The sequence below is a fragment of the Sciurus carolinensis genome, chromosome 11 (assembly GCF_902686445.1).
Source record: "Sciurus carolinensis chromosome 11, mSciCar1.2, whole genome shotgun sequence".
Taxonomy (NCBI): domain Eukaryota; kingdom Metazoa; phylum Chordata; class Mammalia; order Rodentia; family Sciuridae; genus Sciurus; species Sciurus carolinensis.
In genome coordinates, this window is record NC_062223.1 from 133,867,319 (window position 1) to 133,893,526 (window position 26,208).

The window sequence follows — 26,208 nt, forward strand, 5'->3', positions numbered from 1 at the left end:
TCCTTCTCTGTTACTTGCGTCCCTCTTCACCTCCCCTCTTTCCTTTTCTTCCTCTTCTTTTCTGACTTGAATATTTAGTTCATTTTCCTTCTAGGACTTCCTGTTTTATAAGGTATCCATTCAAAGATATGAATGTTTTTTCTAAGTATTGCTTTAGTTATATATCCTACAAGTCTTGTTATACTGTGCTTTCAAAGTCATTTAGTTAAAATACTTCATAAGTTTTGTTGTATTTCCTTCCTTGACCCATTAGCAATTTGGAAATGTGTTTTCTGTTTTATTTGTTTGTTTTACTTTTTATTATTAAAATAACTGTCATTTTATTATTAAAGTAACTGTCATTTTTTTCTAATTTAGTTACCTTTGTCTTGAGATCATAAACTATGTGATATGCACTTCTGGAATTTGGAATTTATTCAGTGACTACAACTGTTCCAAGCATTTGAAAAAATATATGAATGCTCCATTTGTTGCCTATTGGGTTTATAAAATATACTTACAGATCTTGCATTTTAATCATGTTGTTAAAATCAATATTCTTATAATTTTTTTCTGCATATTAGCTTTGTTTCTTAGAGAGGTAACTAAACCTTTCACTATGACTGTGAAATCAATTTATCCACTTCCTTTCTAATTCAGTCAGCTTCTCCTTTATAGAAGGTTGTATACTACATTTTGTGGATGGAATTATGTTTTAAATTTTAAAAATTTGTTTTAATTAGTTATACATGACAGTAGAATGCACATCATATATAATAGAGTATAATTTCTCCTTCTTCTGGTTATATGTGATGTCTACCCACCAGTTGTGGAATTATTTTTATTTAATAAGGCCACTCACCTTATCTATTTGTCAGTATTACCTTAAAACCATTTGCAAACTATCAGTTTTACTAGTGTAATTTTGCCTTATGCATCTCTTTCTTCATTTTTCTGTTTTCAGCAATTTTCCTTAAAGTCACTTGTAAGTAGCTTTTGACAAAAAAAATTTATTCTGTTCTCACAATGTACAGCTATATGCATATAAAAACAATACAATTTTTTTTATTATTGTAAACAAATGGGATACATGTTGTTTCTCTATTTGTACATGGAGTCAAGGCATACCATTTGTGTAATCATAAATTTACATAGGGCAATGTTGTTTGATTCATTCTATTATTTTTTTCCCTTCCCCCCACCCTTCCCACCCCTCTTTTCCCTCTATACAGTTCTTCCTTCCTCCATTCTTACCACCCTCCTTAACCCTAACCCTAAAACTAACCCTAACGCTAACCCCTCCCACCCCCCATTATATGTCCTCATCCGCTTATCAGCGAGATCATTAGTCCTTTAGTTTTTTGAAATTGGCTTATCTCACTTAGCGTGATATTCTCCATTTTCATCCATTTGCCTGCAAATGCCATAATTTTATCATTCTTCATGGTGGAGTAATATTCCATTGTATATATATGCCACAGTTTCTTTATCCATTCATCAACTGAAGGGCATCTAGGTTGGTTCCACAATCTGGCTATGGTGAATTGAGCAACAATGAACATTGATGTGGCTGTATCAACAATACAAATTTTAACACATATCCTTTGACTCTGCAAACTCAGCCCTCTGAGGAAAGACCTTGGCAGGGGCCCATTTTACTGATACCTAAAGACTGGATCCTCCTGAATTGCATCTCCCTTTTCCTCATAGAAACTCCTCATCTCTTGTTACTTTGGTTAACTCTTAGCAAGAATTATCAGGCAGATGTTCATTTTTTTTGTTGTGTTTTTTCTTTTTCTTTATATTTTTAATGGGTATTATAAAGAATAGGGTGGTGAGTGAGAAATTATATATAATCTAAGAAATCTAGAATCCAAGGATAATTGACATCTTGGACCACAATTTGGCAATAGAGAAAGGAAATGTTGAAGATAATCATAGTTCTTGTGATAGAAGTTGTTTTCCATTGTAAACTTTAAGTCACTGAAACATAGAACTACTCCAGGGTTTGACTTGGTTTGGGGCTGATGTAACAATTGGAAGAAATAAATAAGAGGCTTATTGAACTTTTCTATTCCTTTTACAGCTACATCCCATGGAACCTCCATGAGCCAGAAAGAGGCCAATTCTACTTCTCTGGAAACCTGAACATGGAGTATGTGCTACTGCTGTTTCTGTGACCTGGCTTGGGGCAGGAAGCAGAGAGGTCGCTACTTGAACTGATTAGGAACTCTAGGGGTATCTTCTCTTTGCTTTGAGAACCAGAGAGGTCCCGAGGTCTGGGTCCCTGGTCTCAAGATGCTGTGAGAGGCTCAGCATCCAGGGCCCAGTTACTCCCCAGGAATGACCCAGGGACTTGTGGCTATATGGGATCTGACCCCACCTTCCCACTGCAGCCCAGAGGGCCCAAGACCCCTGGAACTGCCCAACTCTGTAATGGGTCTTAGCTGTGGTTGGGAACTGACTATCTTTTCTATTATCATGGCTATTATTGGGGATAGACCTTCTGTACCCTACATAATGCCCTTTTTTCTTAGGTCCTGTGGGCTGGGTAGATGTTTTGCTAATGCAAACCCAGCTCCCAGGGCCTCTGACCTCCTACCTGGTAGACTAATTCCCAGCTCGCTGGACTGGACTGGGCTAACTCTTCCTCACTCCAATGTCCCTAGTTGAGAGCAAGGGGAAGAGTAGGCATCTCTGACACCTTGTCATACATATGGGCTTCTACCCAGGCAGGTTTCTCTCTGAACTGCCATGAGAGGGGCTGATTTTGTTTATCTCCCTAGGGCCTTTGTCCTGATGGCTGCAGAGGTTGGGCTGTGGGTGATTCTGCGTCCAGGACCCTACATCTGTGCAGAGGTTGACCTTGGGGGCTTACCCAGGTGAGCAGGGCCCTGAGTCCAAGAGCTATAATTTAGTAATGTGTTTTACTTCATAAAAAAACAACATTTCAGTCAGATGATAATGATTTTCACCTTCATGAATTGAGCAAGTGCTGTTTTTCACTGTGAAGCCTGCGGTGGTGTGGGAAGTTGTGGGTACTGCTGTCATCCTGTTTCATAAGTGAGTCCTGGTAATGGACAACAAGATGGAACAGTAGTAATAGGTTCACAGGATTCTAATTCCATAGAGGAGGAGCTGTGGCCACCTCTGTTCTTTTTATGGATGGGAAGGAAGAGACCAGAAGTTTTAGAACAGAGAAAGTTCTGACAACTGCTGGGCTGCTTCTGGCAAACTCAGATCTTTCTCTGTTTTGTTGAAGTCAGGTCGCCTTCACCCATCAAGAACTCAGTCTCTCTACCAGCCTTTTCTCTTTTCTTACCTTTTGCTCGCTGTGAAATTGGTCCTCTGCCCAGGTCACTCAGCCTCAGGGTGAGAATCCAGGAACTTCCTCTGTAATCCCTCTTAGCTGACAGGTCCCTGTTCCATCCGGGCTCTGTCTTTAGTGAATCAGTTATTCCCCAGGTCAGAGGAAGGCTTTGTCTTATCCCAGGTGAACTCCTTTCATTCAATGCAGAAGAAGAAGCAACGTTTTTTTTTTTCTGGGTGTATTATAATTATACACAACAGTGGGATTCATTGTTACATATCCATACGTGCACATAACATCATTAGATCAGTTTAATTCTTTAGTACCCCCCCTTTGCCTTCTCCTCCTTCCTTCCCTAGTCTCTTTTTCTACTCAACTGGTCTCACTTCTATTTTCATGAGATTCCCCACATAAATATAAGTGTATAGGTATTCCTTTCTCCACACATCCTTGCCAGCATATATGATTGTTTGTAATCTTGATGACTGCCATTCTAACTGGAGTAAGATGAAATCTCAGTGTAATTTTGATGTGTATTTGCCCAATTGCTAAAGATGCTGAACATTTTTTCATATATTGTTGGCCATTTGTGTTTCTTCTTTTTTTATTTTTTTATTGTTTGTTCTATTTAGCTATACATGACAGCAGAACACATTTTGATTCATTGTGCACAAATGGAGTACAACTTATCATTTTTCTGGTTGTACATGATGTAGAGTCACAACAATCATGAAATCATACATGTACATAGGGTAATGATGTTTGTCTCATTCTACCATCTTTCCTTCCGCACCCCTCCTTTCCCCTCTACACAATCCAATGTTTCTCCATTCTTCCCTTAACCTCCCCCCCGCCACTGACCCCATTGTGTATCAGCATCCACTTATCAAAGAAAATGTTGACTTTTGTTTTTTGGGGATTGGCTTATTTCACTTAGCATGATATTCTCCAACTCCATCCATTTACTTGCAAATGCCATAATTTTATTCTTTATGACTAATAGTCCATTGTGTATATATACCACAGTTTCTTTATCCATTCATCTATTGAAGGACATCTAGGTTAGTTCCACAATCTAGTATTGTGAATTAAGCAGCTATAAACATTGATGTGACTGCATCAATGTATTATACTGATTTAAAGTCCTTGAGTATAAACCGAGGAGTGGGAAAGCTGGGTCAAATGGTGTTTCCATTCCGAGTTTTCTGAGGAATCCTCATACTGCTTTCCAGAGTGGCTGCATATATTGCAATTCCACCAGCAATGTATGAACGTACCTTTTCCCCCACATCCTCGCCAATACCTAGTGTTGGTAGTATTCTTGATAATAGCCATTCTAATTGGAGTCCCGAAGGCAAGAAATAAAAACAAGAATCAATAAATGGGATGGATTTAAACTGAAAAGCTTTTTCTCAGCAAAAGAAAAAAATCAGTAATGTGAAGAGAGAACCTACAGAGTGGGAGAAAATCTTTACTTCAGATAGAGCACTAATCTTCAGAATTTATAAGAACTTAAAAACTTAACACCAAAAATATAAATAACCCAACCAACAAAGGGGCTAAGGAACTGAGCAGACACTTCACAGAAGAATATATATAATCAGTCAACAAATATATGAAAAATATGTTTAATTTCTCTTCTTCTGAGAAATGTCTGTTTACTTTTTCTGCCTATTTATTGATTGGGTTATATGTCTTTTGGCATTGAGTCTTTCTGAGTTCTTTACATGTTCTGAATATTAATCCCCTATCTGAGGAATATCTCAAAAGATTTTTTTCCCCTTTTTGGAGGCTTACTTCATACTCTTAATAATTTTCTTTGCTGTACAGAAACTTTTTAATTTGATGGCATTCCACTTATTGATTCTTGGTTTTATTTCTTGAACTTTAGGGGTCTTGTTGAGGAAGCAGGTGCCTGCCCCTATATGATGGAGTGTTGACCCTATGTTTTCTTCCAGCAGTTGCAGAATTTCTAGTATAGTTCCTAATTCCTTCAATACATTTTGATTTGACTTTTGTGTATGGTGAAAGATTGGAATCTAATTTCATTCTCCTACATGTGGATATCCAGTTTTTCCTGCACCCTTTGTTAAAAAGTCTTTTCTTCAACATATATTTTGGGCACCTTTGTCTCTTATCAGATGATTAGATCTGCGTGGGTTTGTCTGTAGGTTTTCTATTCTATTCCATTGGTTACACGTGTCTGTTTTTTTGGCCAATATTATACCACTTTTGTTAGTATATCTCTGTAGAGTAATTTAAGATCAGGTATGATGACTTCAATATTGTTCTTTTATTTTACTTAGATTTATTTTGCTATTCTGGGTCTTTTATTCTTCTATATGAATTTTAAGACTTTTTTTTTCTTGTCCTGTGAATTTTGCCATTTCACTTGTGAATATTCTTGTACTTGTCTCCCACATGAGCTTTTGGGGACACCTTATATCTAAACCATAACATGGAGGTTTTGGACCTTATAAATATAGGATAGTATCATGAGTAAACAGTGAAAATTTGATTTCTTCCTTCCCTATTCTTATTTCTCTTTTTTCCTTCTCTTGCTTAATTCCTCTGGCTAAAGTTTCATGTACTACATTGAAATAGGAGTGGGGAGAGTGGACTTTCTTGGATTTATGCCTGATTTTAGGGATAATGCTTTCAGTTTTTCCCTATTCATTATGATGTTGGCTTTGCCATATATAACTTTTATGGTATTGAGGTAAATTCATTCTATCCCTAGTTTCTTCAGTGTTTTTATCATGAATGAGTGCTAAGTTTTGTGGAAGACTTTTTCTGCATCTATTGAGATGATTATGTGATTTTTGCAAGGATAGTTTGACACATAAAAATCATTAAAATAAGTAGGAATTTCAGGGAAGAAATTATTCCCTGATCAGCTAGGTGCTTGGCCCTGTCTTCTGTAACCTGCGATGGGGTGTTACTGGTTTCACAGTCCCTATGGTGCTTTTGAAGTATCAGGTCTCAGAGGAACTGTGACCTTATGCCTGAAGAGCAGATGCTCTACTTAGACAATGTTCTCATTGTACTGAAATAGAATGGAGGAGGGTATTCAAGGAATTCTTAAAAACAAACAAACTCAAAAGATGTGGGTGTAGAAGTCTAGGTAGGCTCAGTTCCTTAGTCTGTTGAAATAGAACACAAAGGTCCAGAGTGCCTTGAGAAGTATGTGGTGTGTTTCATTCTCATTCTTATAAATCTGGAGCATGGTGTGAAAAGTTCAGTTTCCTCTCACCTTCCTGTCGCATACTGACCTGTATCTTCTTGCCCCCAGCTGGCTTCTGCAAGACCCCAAGCTGAAACTGAGAACAACAGACAAAGGCTTTGTTGAAGCAGTTGATAAGTATTTTGATCACCTGATTCCCAGAATGATTCCTCTCCAGGTAAAGTACCTGACCTTTCCTTCCAACATTCACTTTGGAGAAAGAGTGTTCTGGCTCAGTTATCAACCAAATAGGTCATGTCCATCCTCTATGAGAAATACAGGCTACTTTCTTATAACTTTAACTTTTGGACCCTCATGTCAAGCACAGAAGTTTTGATTTGTCCTTGTGGCTTTGTCCAGGGCTTCCATAAAAATCTCCATGACAGAAGACAGCAACCACACAAAGGGTGGTCATGTTTGTGTCTGTGAGCTCTGCACTACCTGTTTCTACTCTTAATTATCTCTTTTGTTTTAAATTGTCAGTACAGCAGTTGGTAAAAAACCCACAAAAGGTACAAAATAATATTATGATAAATAAAATTCTCTCCCTCCACCCTGTTCAAAAGCCATTTAGTTGTCTTCTTAGGAGACAACTAATTTTACCACGTTGTATATCTTCCCAGAGATTTTCAATATATATGGAAACGAATTGTACACATATGTAGGCGTGTCTATGTATATCCTTTTCTTTACATAACAATAGTTTTCAGTGGATAGTTTTCTTTTATCAGTTAAAATTTTTTCCCCATATGGAGGATCAAACTATAATCAAGGCAAATCCTCTACTACTGAATTGCATCCCTAGTCTTTTCATTTTATTTTGAGAGAGGGTCTTGCTAAGTTACACAGACTATCCTCAATTTGTGATTTTTGTTGCCTCAGCCTCCTGAGCAGTTGGAATTACAAGCCTGCATCATCTTGCTTGGCTAAAAAAATGAAATCTGTCATTTTCTTGTTTTTTATCTTTTGTAGTGTTGGGAATTGAACCCAGGACCTCATATGTACTAGATAAGGGTTCAACCCAAGTCCACTGTCCTTATTTTAAATAGCTGTATAGTGTTCCATAGCAGAATATGCCACAATTCACTTAATTAGAGCCCTATTCATGGATATCAGGATTTTTTCAGCTTTATATGATAATAAATAACTTGGTTCAGATATTGTTTTGTATTTGTGTGAATGCAGTTGCTATTGCCTACATTCCAGTTTGATTTGATCACAAAAGTGGGAAAAACACAGACATTTTCCTTTAATATGCGGTAACTTGTCTTGACGCACCAGGAAGAAACATTCATTTTCAGAATGTTAACCTGTAACTCACAGACTAGTCCATAACAATAAAGTGCTGTACACTATGCATTGTGCAGTACAACAATTGTTTGAGTTTTAAAAAATCTTTAATCTTTTAATCTTTTTATTATGTAAAACATATTCATTATGTATTTCAAATGTTTCCTGGTTCAATAAGTAAAATATATCTGCATTTTTGGAATGGGTGAATAATTATAAATCTTAGTTTAAGAGAACATCTTTTGATGTAACCCAAATAGTATAACCATCAGGATTCCTAGGTAGTAGACTGAATTATATTAAACTCTTTGGCTGGGAGAAGCAAGACAGGGCTATAGATCCAGTCCTATATAATTAATTCTGAATCATGAAATGTGAGTTATTCTTAATAAGGTATTTATAGAGAGAAGAATCTAAAGTTTTAAAAGGAAAGGAATAGGACAGGTATATTGGGAATGAGGTTTCTGCAATAAAGCTTCAGGAGAAGCAATTCTTAGGGGAAGGAACCCCTATCTTTAGGGGTGACCACTGAGTCTAGTAGGAGGGATCTCCTTTTGTAAGAAAGCCTGAAGTCACAAGTTTCTGAAGCCTTCATTCCTGCAGTTTAGGGAAGATCAGTAACAGCAGTAACCATCTTTGAGTCTTAAAACTAGAAAGACTTTGAATATTTGGATGGGAGTAAAAGTACTTTTGTTTATATGTATTCAGCAAGCAGAGCAAATTTGGGATGAATGTCCCATTGAAATTATGAGAGTAGGAAATCCTATTAGGAAATTGATGGGAAGCAAGGAATTCTTAAATAACTTCTGAAATGAAATGCATAAGACTCTATAGTACTGAATTATTAGTATTTTAAAGTCATTGTGTTTAATTGATTGGTTTCATTATTATATCAATAGCTTTTTGAGTGCATTTACTGGTTTACTGGTGACCTATTTTTAAAGCATTTTTAAAAAAAATTTTTATGAGGTTATGGTGGATTCTCCTACAATGGAATTTTTAGAAATCTCATTGTTTCATCTGGGATGAAGGTATTATTCCATATTGAGAAAAATTGCTCTGTATTTCTTAGTTCAGAGTATTTATGCCTGCTCAGTACTGACCACAAGGCACTCTGTGGTTATTTGGGAGGGTACTGGGTCCTGAGCTAGAACTATAGTTCCAGTCCTGAGTGGGAAGATATTGTCCCTGACCTTTGGAGATTACAATCCTACATCAAGACAAACAGGCAACAAAATAAGGATTATAGTGGCTATATGAAGGAGGCACAGGAACCACCTAACAGGCAGGGTGTCCTAACAAGGTCTTCCTGAGAAAGGGAAGTTCAGGGCATGTTTTTCTGAACCATTTACATTTGAATGGTGACTTACAGAATGGAAACCATCAGCCAGGCCAGGATACAGATGGCAGGAATAGAATGAGGAATATGAAGAACTATAAGTGGGGCAGTGTGAGGAGGGAACAAGGCCAAGACAGTCCATAAAGGAACTACCAAGCATACTCATTCTCCCTTGTGCCCACTGGGGACAGTGTCCCCATGTCCAAAAAGGAGCACTGACTCTACATCTAACATTTCCTGTGTGGGCAACAGGGACTATGGGGCTGCTTTTCACTGGAAATGAAGACATCAGATGTTTTCTCTCCAGAGCTCACTCTGTTTTCAGTGTGGGCAGAATCAAAAAGAAAAAAAAAAAATGCACCCGAGTGTGGAAAGACTCTAGTAAAACCATGGAAAGTGCTTCGATGTAGCGTGACTAGATTGATAATTGATAACTAGTATTGATAATTTAGGTGACATAATGGGCTAAAAGCTTTATCAAGGTGGTTTGAGGACTGAGCTAAAATTGAGAAGCAGAGAAAGTGAGTGTTGACATCTGGGGACCCTTTTAGGATGTGTGGCTCTTAAAGAGCAGACAATAAGAGAACTGGCTGGAGGGGACAATTCCTATATCTATCTATCTAATGTGGGGGTTCTAAAATAGGTTTCTGTGATGACAGCAGTCAGTCAGTTTGTAAATAAAAGTGGGAGGTCACAAGGGAGAGGGAGTTGTGCCATAAGCAACATTTCAAAGCATGTGGTGGGACAACAATGGGATGTACACATGAGGGGTAACATCATGTTAGGACAGGACGAAGGAGGGATGCCTCTCTCATGTCAGATAGGAAAATAGATGTGGTATATGTAGAAGTAGGTGAGCTTGTAGATGTGACTGTTCATATTCAAGTAGCAAATTAATATGGGAAATACAGGGTAAACACGGCATGCTCATTTGCAAAGCACTGGGGAAGGTAGGACTCCTGAAATATACCAATTTAAGCTCTGGGAAGGAGAGAGCCACATCCAACATGCTGTTCCAGCTAAGTGGTCAGCAGCAGCAAACCAGAGACTCTGGGCTTTTGCTCCAGTAACCTTACTCTTCAACCACCATGTGCTTGTCTCTTAGTACCACCATGGAGGCCCTGTCATTGCAGTGCAAGTGGAGAATGAATATGGTTCATTTGATAAGGATGCGAAGTACATGTCTTATGTAAAGGAGGTAAGACACTTGATTACCTAAATATTACTTGTCTCCTTGCTCAATCTGTCTCTTCTCTAGCATGCTTTTCTGATTCCCTGCTGCATGGGTCACTGCTAGGCTCTGTATATTATGAGCATGTGTTAAGTTTCGGTTCAAATTCTCTGTGAATATTCAGCATTCTTAGGGCAATCAAGTTGAACTTAAATAACTTTGTGATGAAACCAAATACCATGTTTGAAGGTAATTCCTTTCTGTTTATAATCTCTATGACCTACTTGAGAGTTGGAGGCTGGTAAACTTACATCCACAGTAAATCAAATTTCAGGAACTTGTTGATAATGGCTATCGGCTTGCAGCTTTCTGGCCTGTGATATTAATATCCCTTCTTCTGTTCTTTTTGCTACTCCATGGGTGGATATCTAGAGCAGGGATGAACTGAAGTCCTGCATAGTGTCTTTTCTGTTGCCTCTGGCCTCTCCTGGCCCTGGCTTCCTATATTCAAGAAGCTGATGAAGGTCACTCTAATCTGGACCCTGTCCTCAGGGTGCCAAACAGGATGCAGTGCCCCATGATATAAGCTGAGTCATCCAGACTTGTTCTTCCTAAGTATCTGTGTCAACACAGAGACATTGTGTAAATGGCGTGGAGATGATGGGGAGGGGTTGCCAGCCTGGGAAGGGGAGGAGAGGAGGGCAGAACTTCTGCCTTATCTTAGGTCCAGAGCTATGGAGTTGGCTGACCATGGACTGAACCTCTGAAACTATAAGCCAAAATAAACTTTTATCTTCCAAAGTGTTCTTGTCAGGTTTTTTGGCCACAGCAATAAAAAAGCTGACAAAAATAGGGTCTGTGAATGATTCCATTTCTTAAGTTGCAGATAGTTAGACTCTGAAGTCAAACACTTTTTTCCCACATTTTTATTGGTGTACAAATCTAATACTCCAATAAAAATGGAATCTGTTTTTACATATTTTTACATGCACACAATATCCAATATAATAATGAAATTTGGCTACTATCACTCCTCGGTACTTTCCCTCTCCTTCCCCACCTTGACCCGTTGGTCCCTTTTTTCTACTTATCTCTCTTTGATTTTCATGGAATCTGCCCCCTTCTTTCTTTTCCTTTTCCTCTCTAACTTCCACATATGAGAGAAAGCATACAATTCTTCTGAAATCAAAACACTTGAATTTACCAGCTTTCTGTTACAAGCAAAAAAGGTTTATTTGGGCTCATGGTTTTCGAGGTTTTAGTTCATGATTTTTTGACCCCATTGTTACTGGGCCTGTTTTCAGGCAGCACATCACAGTGGAGTATATGGTAGAGCATGACTGGGTAAAAAAAAAAAAAAAAAAAAAAAAGGAAAGAAAGGAATTGGTATTTCACAATTCCTTTAGGGACTGCACCCCCAGTGATGTAAGATCTCTCATTAAATCCTACCTCTTAAATTTCTCACCATCTTTCAATGGATTATTGCTGTGGACCAAGACTTTACACATAGCCCTTTGGGGGACACTCCAGATGCAAAGGATAGCACTTTTTTTGTAAGTTACACCCTTCCCATCTGAGTATAACTTATTTCCTAATTTCCTTTTATCTCCTTACCATGGGACTGAGGGAAGTGGGTTTATTTTTTTCATTTTTTCTCAACAGGCCCTGATGAAAAGAGGGATTGTTGAGCTGCTCTTGACCTCTGATAATGAGAAGGAAATTCAGAAAGGTTCCGTCAAAGGAGGTACACATTTAGAGTTATTTCAAGACAGAGAGACTCTTAGAAGCCAATGTAAATTGTGAACAAACTTCAGAAACAACCAAACATATCTTTGATGCCTCTCTTTTCCCATATCCATTGAGACTGATCCCAAAGATTTGATTACAAAAGATGAGGCTCAAGTTCAGAGATCAAACACCCTTTTTATTGCTTTTTTCCTGCTGTGGTCTTCCTTAAATAGCAATAATGGAGCTAATGGCACCTTCACATTTTTCATGACTTCTGTGACTAGGAACCTGGGTTGGTGTTGGGCATGGCTCATAATCTGGGCCATCCCCATCAAGATGCAAAATTGGTGGGGAACCAGAGGGTGGGTGTGTAAGGAACCTGGCATAGACAAAGTTCCAGTTCTGAGATCTGATAGCCTCAGGTTCAGTGTACAAACTTAGCAGATTCCAGAGAATGAACTAGCAGGACAATTCAAAGCATAATCACAAGGTTACAATAGTGAGGGGAATGGCCAATTTATGAGCAGGTAGATGGGTCCAGGGAACATCTGTCAGGTGATCTTTAGAGCAGACTTGCAGCTGCTGTGAATAGCTGTCTTCTTTTTAGTGACTCTTCCCATAATATTATGGTGCCCTGGAAAGTATGTTGAGCCTGGGACCAGATAAGCTGCATTCAATTTATAGATCAAGTTTTTAATCTTGGTCCACGTCTTTACACAAAATGTAACTAAGTTGAACTGTTCTTCTCTGTAACAATGGTTATCCTTGCAAATGGCCATGATAGCCCTTTGTGATTTGCAAAGTGAACTACAGCAGTGTCTCATTATCCTTACTACTCAGTGTGACTTGCCATGTGCAAGGTGGACCTCCATTCCTTCCCTCAGGGATCTTGTCACAATGCCTTAGTGGCCTTATCTCTTCTCTACAGCTCTGACCACTGTCAATATGAATTCATTTAAGGAGAGTTTCTTTATTTCGTTTCGACAAATGCAGGTAAGACAACCTATAGATGAATTTCACCCTTTCTCCTGTCATAACCTCTCTAACCTTTGCAACTGGCAATCAGTAAACAGGTGATCAGGGAGGTTTGATAAGAAGACTGCCTGTCTTCACTCTGGGCATTGGTAGTATTCCAAGTCATGTTGGGAGCATGCTTGTCTTCTGGGGTAGGGAATGAGGAGGAAACCCTGCTTGTATCAATTCTGTTCATGGATCCTGTTCATGGAGATGACTCTGGGAAGGATGAGGGGCTTATGTCAGGTAAGACCTACATAAAGATCGATGGGAGCTGATATTCTCTTTCCTATATGAGGAAGGATTATGAAAATGGCTGTGTGTTTTTCTAGTGAAGAACACGTGACTAGTGGGTTCAGGTTTTTTCAGTCAACCAGTCAAATTATCGAACAGAGTGAGTGTTTTATGAAAATATTTAATAAACACAAAATCAGAATAAGCAACTCCTTTCCTCCCAGGGAAGGTAGGCACATGAAGTTAGAGGAAGTCAGGAGACCCTGGGCACTTAGGAAGAGTGGAGAATCCAAAGTTGTGGAGGTTAAAGGTGTAATGTGTTGGGGGTAATGAATTGATCAAAAAGGGAGCTCTGACTTGGGGAAAAAGTGTAAAACACAAGATACTCAAGTTCTCATGTGTTGTATGCAGGTTTTCTGATTTTTCTTGTTTTGTTTTTTATCAGACTTAGTATTTACCTTGGTTTGTTTCTAGAAGAATAAGCCCATTCTGATTATGGAATACTGGATTGGCTGGTTTGACAGTTGGGGAAAGAAACATCATTTTAAAACTGTGAATGGTAAGTATTTTGCAGTTTTTGACTCCAAGATGAGATAGCCCTGAGTCATCATATCATTCTCTGCTAATTAACCTATTAAGTCCCAAGTTTTCAACTTTGGGGAATATTTCAATAGAGTTGACAAGGGTGCATTAAAATAGATTGGAAATCATAATCTAGAACTGTTACCAGAGGTGGTGTTGGGATTCTGGAGGTTACATTGTGTTTCTTGGCTCTTGTGTTCTTACAGGAGAAAATTTCAGGCAACACATAAAATGTAATAAAAGTATAGCAAAGTTTTTTAGGAAAGAAAGCATTCTCTAGAGGGAGGAAGAGAGAGTCGGTTGTCTGTAAGAGGAGAGAGAGATGTGCTGACTTTTTCCCCCAGTTTTATTAAGAGTCTTAAGAAAGTTTCTCAAGTGTCCCACCCAGGCACCTCTCAATTTTTGACTGACAGTAAAATTGTATCAGATTTTTAAGTTACCCATAGGTACCTAAGCAAAAACCACAAGGGGGAAAATTTACTATTCTAATGACCTGCTAAAGATCTAAAGGCAACTTTTGGTTTCCTTGGCCCATACTGACCAGTTCTAACTGGAACTTGTTCTTATAGATTTTATGATCAGTGGGCTTTTTTTTTTAATTATGCTGTTTTTCTGGGTCTTGGAATCTTTGGTCTGTATAAAGGTCATAAAAGTACCCCCTCCACAGTAATTTGTATTCTTATTAGTAGGGAATATCTTAAATTCCTTAGTCCAGAGAATAACCCTAAGGAAAACAGGGATTTAACATCCTATTGACTTAAGCCAGAGTAGAAGCAGAATGGCCTTAGGTAATTACACTTTGGGTAAATTGCTTTTTGAAAGAAAGTCTTTGCGTCATCATGTAGACCCAGTCTGTAGAATTATCCCCTTAACTTCATGTTTCTACTGATCATGTCTATAGGCTACCTATTTGAGTTTATATATCCTATATATTTATTTCCATGTGAAAGTTATGAAGAAATATATATGAAAATATATTTATAAGTGATGTAATCATTCACCTACTACTTTTATGTAAAGAATAAAGCTATAAAAACACAATATTTACTTCAGAAGCTACCATGTATGTTATATTTGTTGCACAATTTAAGTTTCTATATGTGTCCCACATCTGGGAAGAAGGAACTTAATGGGTTATCTTCTTAATTTAGTCACATACAATCATTGGACTTCTGCCATGTATAAGCACTTATCCAGCCTCTGAAGATGCAAGGGTGAATAAAAGTTGCATGATTCCCACCTTGCAATAAGCTTATGATTTAGTGGAGTCAGTATATCATTAGAAAGTAAAACAATCAATATATAGGTCCACATTCAGCAGGTATGCTGAAGCAAACAAATAGTTGGGGTGATAAAACTAAGATAGGATTCAGACCTGCTCAGACAAGAAAAGGCGGTCACAGAAGGTTCTCTGAGAGGTCATAATCACTGAAGAAGGTAGAGCATTTTTAAAAAGTCTTTATCATCTCTGAAAAATGCACAGGCCCTTTCAATGGTATTGTCTGTGAAATGTAGTAATTATCTACATAACCCAATGTTGTGATGGTTGAGAACTGGATCCTGGATCCAGAGATCAGGACTTGATCACAGCTGTGCAGCTAGAGGCCTATGTCCTGGGGCAGGTTTCATTCATTTCTAAATCTCTTTGTGCTCATAGTAAGATGAGGATTATTAGGAACTTACCTTCCAGAAATTGCCGGGCAATTGCTATTTACCTAATAAAAGTATGCTGTTTCTAAGGTATTTTACTATAACTATTATGCTGTTTCTAAGGTATTTTACTATAACTATTATGAAAACAACTTATTTTGCTGAAATAATGAAAACAACCAAAAATACTTAGTCACTAAGAAAAGCAAGCTTTGTGCTAAAAAGGGGGCGGGGGAGAAATCAATACCAACAGACAACATTTTTTGATTACATGTATGTGGGACATTATGTGTTCTCACATATGTTAACTCATTAATTCCTTTCTCATTAATTCCATAATACAGTAGGATTTCATACCTTTATTTAAAAGATAAGGAGTATAGACTTTGAGAGAGAAAGTATGTTACCAAGTTCTTATGAATAGCAAAAAGCACAGTCAGGATTGAATCCCACATCAAGTTAACTTTGACCTTCTTGCTTCTCATTGTGAACAGTGGAAAGATGATTGAATCTGTTAAAATGTGGTAGCCAAATAAAAGTTTCTGTGGCTAGAGATTGAGAACAGCTACTTGTGCACTGTTATTGTGTTTCTATACAGTGCCTCCAGAGACATTATCCTAGAAGTTGGGAATAAAAGTAGATATTTATGTGCCCTAAGGGTTTTCAGGCTATTATTTGATACATGTAAATCAGAGTCAAATTATTTCAGTACTGTGGAGTGAAAATTTTCAAAACCGGTCTTGGTCCTGGCAGGATTTAGTTTCTTAAAAGAGTTCTGACTGATTCTATTTTTTCCTGATTGGAATTTTAGTGGCTGTTAGATGATAAAATAATTAATCGATTGTGGTTGGGTTGGAAATAAAAAGTTTTTACCCAAGACTTCTTTTTCCCCTTAATTACTAATTTTCTGTATGTTCTCAACTTCCCCCTTTACAGAGGTTGAACAAACTGTGTCTGAACTTATCAACCATGAGATCTCCTTCAACATATACATGTTCCATGGTGGAACCAACTTTGGTTTCATTAATGGAGCTGTGTATTTTGGGAAGCACATAGGCGTTGTGACTAGCTATGGCAGGTGTTGGCGGGTGTGATTGCCCTCCCCAGTTAGGGTATTGCTGGAGCTTTAGGGAGGGGACTCTGGAATCATGGGGTTTTGACCTATAATCTCTGCTGAGCATTGATTTTTCTTATCTGTTTTCTTTTCTTCTGCAATATTTTTAAATTCTCTAGCAGGCTGTCATTTCAGTAGACAGGGCTTCCTGGTACTTAGAGCTCTGCCTCATTTGTGTTGTCCATTGACTCTGTGACCAGAACCTCTAGGAGAGTCAGGGCACAAACTGTGATTGCTGTCTGGCACAGCTTGGCACAGCTGGAAAATCCAGACTGAGGAGTGAACAGAGTCTCCATCAGAAAGTGAAATGGCAGGGTGGACCCAGAGTTGTGGGAGCTACAAGTCCCCAGGAAGGGTGTGAGGAGTGTTTTTATGTTGATATTACATGTACATGTTCCCGTCTATGATGGAACATTCTAGAGGCAGGTCATGTATTTTTCTTCTCTCTCACTCTCAGAGGCCCTGGCCCATCCTATGATCTAGTGTTGAAATGGGGCCTGTTGTGGAGGGCTGCACAGCCCATGACATTGCCCTGGGTATCTTGCAGACTATGATGCTGTGCTGACAGAGGCTGGAGATTACACAGAAAAATACTTCAAGCTTCGCAAACTCTTTGCATCTCTTTCAGGTACTCAGCACCCATTTGGTGGAGGGATGACCTCCCCATGAGAATCTGTGCAAGAGTGAGGACAGGGAACAGTCTCTTCTATAAGCATCAGTTTTATGAAGTTCCCAAGAGTAAAGCCAACCTTAGGTTCAAATCCTGGCTTTCCTACTTAAAAGCTCAGTGGCTTTGTGTAAGCATTTCTAAGCCTTTTAGCTTTTTCACTGAAATATGAAGATAATGATAAAGGTTTCCTATGATGATGGTGAAGATTAAGTTCCTATTTGTAAAATTCTTAGTACTGTGTATGACTTAGGAACCCCATAAATAAAGTCAGTTAGTCATCTACTAAGGACTAGAAACTAGGTCTAGCATTGTAGAAGGTGTAAGACAGATTTCCTATCTGCTAGGAGTTCTCTCTCTCTATGGTTCTGTGTCCACCAGCTATGTGTGGCTGCAAAATGACTCTAACTTAGGTCTTGTCTAGCTTCACTCTCAGAGAAGCACATGCATATCCTAGGTTAGGTCTCATTTCTCTTGTTTGCTGTGGGATGCAAGGAGTCATAAATAGGAGTGGGGAGCTAAGAGAAGGCCTTGTGACTCATTTTCACTGTAGCAAAGCCCTTGCCCCTTTTACCTCAACATACCTCGAAGACCGTGTATCCTTCTGTGAGACCATCATTCTTCTTACCACTATGGGAGGTCCTGCGGTACTTAAATGAGGTGAGTCCTGCTTGGGCCCCTGCATAGGGGTGGCCATTACAGAGATGGGGGAAAAGGACTGAGACCATGGTGTGGAGATTCCTTCAAGGAACTGTGTATTGTTAAGTATGAAAATTAATCCTTGGCATTATGTGTAAATATAGAAACATGGGATAAGACCCACCCACTCCTTTCAGGAGAACTGTGAAGAGGGTTGAACTTAAAGAATAAATGTTGTTGGAGGTGAATATCAGGATTATAGAGGATATTGTGTTGGACTGGTGAATACTGTGTGGAATTGCATGATACAGACAGCATCCACAAAGGAATATTTCTGAGCTAGGAACCCATGTAAATGAACTTCTGTCTTGATTCATCATCAACTAGTCTGGTCGCTGAACTAGTATGGATCTCTGTTCCTGCTTTGCAATTAGAGATTGTATCCTATTTTGAAGAAAAGTTGAAAAGTTTTCAAAAACTAATTCTTGAATTCCTATTTTTACCTCTGATTTCACTATTTTAGATAAAAAGTATTGACAAACACATGCTAATTAAATGTTGCTTAGCGTACACATTGTCTCTTGACTTCAGTTATTTAGAATATAATTTGTTTACTCAGTTGAGCAATTTTTATGATTATAGTAATTATGCCCTCTTCACATAGCACCTGAATTTCCTAGTCAATGGAGATATAACTCACAAAAGCATTGATACATAGTGTCTCTTTCTGTGATGCTCCATTCAGTGAACTCTTGAGGACCAATGAGTGGTCCAATAGTGATAAGGTTCTCAGACAGGATCTTGATTTCTCATCACTTTGACTTCTGCTCCTGTCCTGTCTTCCTTATAGCCAGTGAAGTCACATATTCCAGTCAACATGGAGAATCTTCCAATAAACAATGGCAGTGGTCAGTCCTTTGGATTTGTCCTTTATGAGACTTCTATCTGCTCTGGAGGCCATCTGCAAGCTCGAGTTCATGATTTTGGACAGGTAGCTATCAATAGGTATCCCAAGTGGTGAGCCTAGTGTTTACTTAACCCTGTGATTGAAGAAATAAGTTAGTTGCTGATCTGCTTTACTATATGATAGTGTTTAATGCACCTACTATAGGGTAGGTATTGAGATTATAAAGTCAAATAAAATAGACTTCCATTTTACTCTAACACAAATTATTTTGGGAATTCCCAGTCAGTTTCTAAACATCCCTTATTACCAAGACTAGTCACTGCCTTCATATTGACCTCCTTCTGCCTCAACCTCAGCCTCTCCTCTCCTTTACTTCAGGAGGTCCAGTCTTATGCTGGTTTTTTTTCCCCCCCATAGGTGTTTTTGAATGACACAGTTTTAGGAGTTCTGAATGAGAATGTTAAGGAACTGTACATTCCTGAGTTCACGGTATGTAGTTCTAGAGTCCAGGTGATGCCCTTGAACTACTGCTGACAAGCAAATATGTCCTGGTCCTGAGATAGACCTCTCCTCCTCTTCTACCATGCTTTGGTGTATCTTTTCACATACCTGCTGGGATTGTGCAAGGGTATGAATCATAAGGCATATCCCAAGGCTTGGTGCCTTAGGACATACAGCACAGATTCTCTAGTGAGAGTGGACTTTCTCCTTTAGGCATGAGTCATTCCCAGCCCCTGTTTGGGTCTCCAATCAAAGGTAAAAGTGAGTCTCTGCCTTTCCTTATAAGATCAGCAGAGGAAAAGGGCAGATGTAATATGTAATAGAAACACACCCATGTGTTTACTGGAGAGGAAGCACCGCTAAGCTAAGGAGCATCCTTTATTCCATTTGCTTTTGTTTCCTTCTGGGACTTGGAAGAAATAATGTGTCCTAGAATAGAGTCCTAACTGGCTATATAGTCTCCATTAACCATTCTGCCCCAAACAGAAATGTCAACTTCTCAGGATCCTGGTGGAAAATCAAGGACGAGTCAATTTTTCATGGAAAATTCAAGATGAGAGGAAAGGTGATATCAGCGCCTGGGAAGCAGACAGTGGTTTCACTTTAGTTACTTAGAATATATAGTTGGGGCTGTGTTGAAATTGGGAGGACAACAGTGTACCCCTCAGCATGATACAGAGACCCTAGGACCAAAGACGACAACTCTTTCCTTCTCCCTTATCCTGCCTTTTCTGCTTCTCCAAGGCAGGAAAATAGAACAGTTATTTTGGGTGCTGGCTTGTCCAAGAGTGGGGTTCAATCTCCTTTTGTGAATTTTAAGAAATGTTCTAATACTAAGTGGGGAACTTTCTTGGTATTGTAAGAAGCCTCATTCACAGCAGGTCAGATAAATGCTCTCCTGCCTGTGCCCTTATCACAAGGCATACATGTGTCTTTGTGCGTCTTTGTCCAAGACCCTGGAGAATATCTAGTCCTTGCTTCTATTCTATTTCCTGCCTCCCCTCTGCAGGATTAATTGGCCCTGTTAGAATCAATAACATTTCCCTGGAGGGTTTTACCATCTATTCTCTGGAGATGAAGACGAGCTTCTTTCAGAGGTATGCTCCTCCCTACCTCTAAAGACACATTGAGTGATCAGGTGTCTTGGTTCTTTTTCTGTTGCTAAAAAAAAATCTAAGTCTGGGAATTTTGAGAACAAAAACTGTTTATTTACTTCATGGTTCTATCATTCTGAGGGCATAGTGCTGGCTCCTGGTCTGCTCTGTTATGGACTTGTGGTGGGTGGCTTTCCATGATAGGAATGTATGCAGGAGGGTCAAGCATGTGGGGTGGCCTCATTATATTAAGCCATTCTCATAAGTACTAATCCACTTGTGAAACCAGCATTCATACCTTCTGAAAGTGGTGACCCTGTGATCTAGTCATCTCCTGGGTCTCCCACCTCTTAAAGATTTCACCATCTCAATACCACCACTCTGAGGACCAAGCTTCCAAGATGTGATACCCTAAGGGACAAACTCAAACTACATCCAAACCATAGCACCAGGGGACGTTGAGATTTCAAACTCCTCACTTTGCATGTAACAGTTCAATATTCAGAGAACTATAGGGATTTGCTCTGGATTATCATGTCCTTTGAATCAGTCCTGGAGCAAGTCTCCTGATTCTATTTTTAATACATGCATTCTCATATATCTCACTGAAACAGAATCCTGTGAGGGAAACTTAGGGTCAATATTGGAATGAGAGCTCTTCCTCATGGTTTAATCCTTTTTTAGGCTCCGTTTTGCCAACTGGAGGCCTGTGACAGTGAGATATTTGGGCCCTGCCTTCTACCAGGGGACCTTGAAGGCTGACTCTTCTCCCAGGGACACCTTCCTGAGACTACCGGTAAGTGAGCCTCCCTCTACTCTTTTCTTCCAAATACCTATTTTAAAAAATAGAACCTGAGCAAACCCAGAATATTCCTAAGAGGAACACTTGCCCTTCCCCCTCTTCCTCACTTCAGCCAAGCATTCTATTTCTCAAGTGCCCTAATTTATCACTGGTTAGAAAATGTATAAAAACACAATTGAAAAATTCAAATGATTATAAGAAAACGAATTGTAGGAGTTCTTAAATCCCATTGCTATTCCAATTCATTTGTGCATTTAAAAGCTTGGCACTGCCAAAAGTTTTTTTTTATATTTAACTTTGCCAAAATAACATACATACACATACACACACACACAACACTCACAATTACTTTTTTACACTAATGGGATCATATCATAAATTATATTGTGCAACTTGATTTTACTTGAGGGAGGCCTAAAACCTGGCCTCAATATATGTTGTGAGTGCACAAAATATGAATATATAGATCAACAAATTATTACAAAACAAGCACCTTTTAATTATTATTTTGATGAAGAAGTAATTTGTTAGCACAATGCAACAGTTACTGATGGTTTCTCCTTAAAGGTAGCTACTATATTAAATTCTAACACTCTAATTTAGTATTTCTTATAATGAATTCATGTAAATTGAATTATATGACATGCATTCCTTTTACTTTTTGGTGTGGGATTAGGGAGTGAATTCCAACCTCTTGCAGGTGCTTCACCACTCAACTAGTCACTGATGTGACACTCAGTTATTCATTGATGTTGCATTGATTTGTTCATTTTCACTGCCATTTAGGATTCCTTTAGCAAATATATGACACTATGACCATTCTCCTATTGGTGGACATGTTTGAAAGTGTCCCTTTTTCAATTTTCAGAATAATTTGATAAGACTTGATATGTTTCTATAAAAATTTAGTAAAATTCAGCAGCGAAGTCATCATGCCCTGTACTTTTCTTTGCCAGGGAACTTTTTATTTGAATTAATCTTGTATGTTCAGGTTTTATATAGTAGGTTATATGTGTCCAGAAATTGATTTCTTTCTTTTAGATTTTCCAATGTTAGTATGTAGTTGTTCACAATAGTCCCTAATGATCTAATATATTTCTGTGATAGAAGTTATAATGTTTCCTTTTTAGCTGATTTTATTTTTTTGGATCTTCTGTCTTTCTTTATGTTTAGTTAAGTTTGTCAATTTTATTATCTTTTCAAAAAACTTAGGTTGACAACCTTTTCTTTAAGCACTTGAGGAAAACGTGACAACACATTTTTGTTTCCATCATTGCTATTGAGAAGTGAACTCTGTTTAAATGCCATTACTTTATAAGAACACTTTTGTTATTTTCTTTGATGACTTCTGTTTTGTTCTAATGGAGCTACATAGAATATTATTTTTACTTATCTTTCCTGGGGTTCATCACATTTTCTAACTATGATATGTCTGTTTTCCATTAATTCTGAAAAATTATCTTTAAATATGTTCTCTTCCCTATTCTCTTTTGTCTGCCTTTGTATCTCTTCTAAAATTTATATTTGGTTCTTTTACAAGTCTGTCTAGAAAATTTTCATAGAACCTTGTTTTTCCATCACACTTTTATTTCTCTTTCCCTTTTTTTTTCTTAAAATTCATGGAATATAGAAACCAGATGTAAGGAATCCCACGAAAACCACGCCGGACATGGGAAATCACATAAGGAAATTTATTAAGCAATCAGAGTGTCTCCCTGCAGGGTAAGAGAGAAAATGAGAGGAAAATAGAAAGGAAAAGAAAGGGCGCACACTAGAGAAAGTGGAAAGCCAGGAGGATAGAGAAAAGTGAGTAGGACAAGAATGGAAAAAAGATGGCGGGGAAGCTACAGTAAAACAGTTGAATTCTGCCGGGCTCACAGGGGACCAATATCGGAGAAGGATATTTGCAAGCTGACTAATGAACCAATAGCTAGCTAGGATGTTCACAGGTTGACAAGTGGTTGGGAGGCAGGCAAAATGGCTGTACCTGATGGGCGGGGGAGCAGCTTTATACATTATACCAGATTCCCTGCGTCTGCTGCTGTCGTCACCGGTGAGATTACAACTCTCTGAAGCAGAAGATGTTCTCTAGTGTTAGCTGCTGATTTCAGTAGGCAGGACCAGATTCTTTAGCAGCAGTGTGCAGGATCTAACTGCGTTGCAGCACTTCATAGCAGGCTATGACTTCTAGTATTGTATCAAACCTCAACCGTTCTCTGGCATCTTCTTTGTGGGTTCTTATCTCATGAATTCAAAGAGTGAAGTCCATGGACAACAGAGAGCAAGTGTGAAAGAGTAGGATTTTGAGAAGAAGAGAAGCAGAACTTGTGATGACAGTGGGGTCCTAATCAGTTATTGGAAATATGCCTTGGCTCTTGGTTTAGGTCTGCAACATTCTCATTGGTTGTAACCTCTTAGCCCTTTGAAATTTTCTATAGCCTCTACTCAGGTTCATCTTGCCTTCCCTTTCCCACTTCTCTGTGAAAAAAAGAGTTGATTGGAATGTTTGGAATGTTTCTAGAGGTAAATTTTGTGCATAACCTGGAAAATTTAGAGAAGCCCTTTTTAGGGGATGTAATACCGTAACAGCCTGCCTCTGTCTATCCTATATAATTTTACCTTCATTTATTAGGTTATATTAATTTAATTTTGCAGACATAATTCTGTATGTGTTTTTGTTGAATTTTATTAATGGTTGCTCATTACCATTTATACCCAGAATGTTACATATACTATGAAATAAAATTTTATGTATATTAAAAAAACAGTCTTGATTCCATTGATCACTTGTATTATTTTTTCTTTTTTTTTTTTTTTTACTTTCTTTTGGTCTTTTTAAAATTTTTTATTTTTATTTGTTCCATTTTGTTGTACATGACAGTAGAATGCATTTATACATTTTGATAGGTCATACGTAGAGTGTAATCTCTCATTTTTCTGATTATACCTATTGTAGGACATTGGCCATGCAGTCATACATTGTGTCTATTTCACTCCACTATCATTCCTATCCCCATACCCATTCCCCTCCCTTCAATTCCCTCTACCTAATATAAAGTAACTCTATTCTTCCCTATTTCCCACCTGCCTTATTGTGAATTAGCTTCCACATATCAGAGAAAACATTTGGCCTTTGGTTTTTTGGGTTTGGCTTATTTCACTTAGCATGATATTCTCTAACTCCATCCATTAACCAGCAAATGTATGAAAGCAAAGGTATGAAAGTTTCCATTCAGCTCCTTAGAAATACTCTTTGAAGAAGCAAATGTCTCTATTGTAAAAACTGCCTGAATTTGCTCCTTTTCTCTTCATAATCTTATTTTAGATCTTGGTCCTATAATTTTTCATTGTATCCTAAGTAAATTAAAAAAGATTATGTAGCTTTTACAGCTGTTGCCACCAGTAGTGTTTTCTTTTAATTTTTAATAAACAAAAGGCTCCTTTAACCTCAGTGGTTAAGCACCCTTGGGTTCAATCCCTGATATCCCCCCCCCAAAAAGGTAAAAGATATATATCATTTATGCATCATAGGGAAGGAGGAGCAGAAATATCACAGTAAATGGCTGGTTCCAGTCCTGTTTTCCTCTTTATTCCTAGACATCAGGTTTGAAGTTCTTAGCTATATTCCTTTCTAAACCATACTCCCACCTTTAGTGCTATAGGTTTCTTATTCTTGCTCTCACTCTTCAAGCGCCTTAGGTTTCACTTTTCAGTATGAATCTCTTCTTTATCTCATACCCCATCCTTTCCAGGGATGGGTTTCTGGATTTGTGTTCATCAATGGACGTAACCTTGGGCGATACTGGAACATTGGGCCTCAGGAAACACTTTACCTTCCTGGAGTCTGGCTTCATCCAGGGAACAATGAGGTAAGTCAGCCCAAATCCTTCCTTGATGTCTGATAAATGTTCAGACTGTCATTCATCCTCAGAAAAGAAATTAACAATCTTTATCTTTTTTATTATGAATTTTCCTTTCTTCCTAGATCATCCTGTTTGAGAAGATAACAAGTGGCTCACACATCTATTCTACAGACTTTCCCAAGCTGTGACACTGTGTTTACCCATTTCTTGGATTGTTGGAGTTTGATTCTAAGTTTTTTCTCGGGAAGAAGATTGATGTTAAGAAGATGCCACCCAGTGTTGCCTCCAATAGCAAAAATATGAAGATAACCTATACAATCAACAGGGCTTTGTTACATGTTTTAGAGTATAACTATATGGGACTTACTTTTAAGTTTAAATGAATATTCAAAATTTTCAATGTCTCATTTATCTAGATAAATGCTTAATGCTTAGCAGGTTCTTATTCTCTAATCAAATGTGCCTGTGCCCATAGGCAGATATGAATAAAATAAAAACAATTTGTGCTTTTCTTCCCTTAACTCAATTGGGAGGGGAAGGGTCTTTAACCTAGGAGAGAATAAAGATACTGTGCATCCCATACAGAGGGAATATTGAGTTTATGACAGGCAAATCCATGGTTTTTTTTTTTTTTTTTTTTTTTTTTGTGTGTGTGTGTGTGTGTGTGTGTAGAAAGATGGGGCAGCAGAGAGTACTGAATAATGTCTAGTCATTTCCATGAAGCTATGTGTCTCCAAGGTGACCTGATATGTCACATCCAGAGATGGGATAGCAGTTTTGTTGCTTTGGTTCAGACACATGTCACAGCAAAGGTCAGCAGAGTCTTTTGTGTTTTATTCCTCCTTGGCTGAGGCTCTTATTGATAGTAGACAGGTATTTGTGAAATTAACACACAGACATTAATAATGCAACTATTCTCAAGTGGAAATCAACCACATTCTTCCAAACAAAACAAACAAAACAGCACCTGACCTAAATCAATCATTGCACTATAACAAAATATTCTCACTTTATTCATTATAGTGCCTAGGGACTTCAAGTAATACAGGAGATAAGCTTCCTTCCTTGTGTTCCAAGGGAGGAAGGAGCCTCCCTGCTTGA

At 38.2% G+C, this 26,208-nt stretch overlaps 1 protein-coding gene across 7 annotated transcripts in view; it reads left to right on the forward strand.

The window, feature by feature from the left end:
• The window catches only part of LOC124960711 (beta-galactosidase-1-like protein 3), a 30,080-nt gene extending 4,468 nt beyond the window's left edge, over window positions 1-25,612 (forward strand). For 2 of the 7 annotated variants that reach the window (XM_047519612.1, XM_047519616.1), the window contains 17 exons: window positions 2,066-2,134; window positions 2,766-2,861; window positions 6,582-6,690; window positions 10,247-10,339; window positions 11,975-12,056; window positions 12,969-13,033; window positions 13,763-13,847; window positions 16,457-16,594; window positions 17,182-17,262; window positions 17,855-17,961; window positions 18,791-18,931; window positions 19,265-19,336; window positions 19,835-19,913; window positions 20,358-20,445; window positions 21,127-21,238; window positions 24,997-25,113; window positions 25,230-25,612. In XM_047519612.1, the coding sequence (XP_047375568.1) occupies window positions 2,066-2,134; window positions 2,766-2,861; window positions 6,582-6,690; window positions 10,247-10,339; window positions 11,975-12,056; window positions 12,969-13,033; window positions 13,763-13,847; window positions 16,457-16,594; window positions 17,182-17,262; window positions 17,855-17,961; window positions 18,791-18,931; window positions 19,265-19,336; window positions 19,835-19,913; window positions 20,358-20,445; window positions 21,127-21,238; window positions 24,997-25,113; window positions 25,230-25,295 (1,600 nt within the window). In that variant the 3' untranslated portion in view covers window positions 25,296-25,612. The remainder of the gene's footprint in view (window positions 1-2,065; window positions 2,135-2,765; window positions 2,862-6,581; window positions 6,691-10,246; window positions 10,340-11,974; window positions 12,057-12,968; window positions 13,034-13,762; window positions 13,848-16,456; window positions 16,595-17,181; window positions 17,263-17,854; window positions 17,962-18,790; window positions 18,932-19,264; window positions 19,337-19,834; window positions 19,914-20,357; window positions 20,446-21,126; window positions 21,239-24,996; window positions 25,114-25,229) is intronic. The other 5 variants (XM_047519613.1, XM_047519614.1, XM_047519617.1 and 2 more) reach the window with 5 other exon arrangements.
• Window positions 25,613-26,208: the final 596 nt, after the last annotated feature.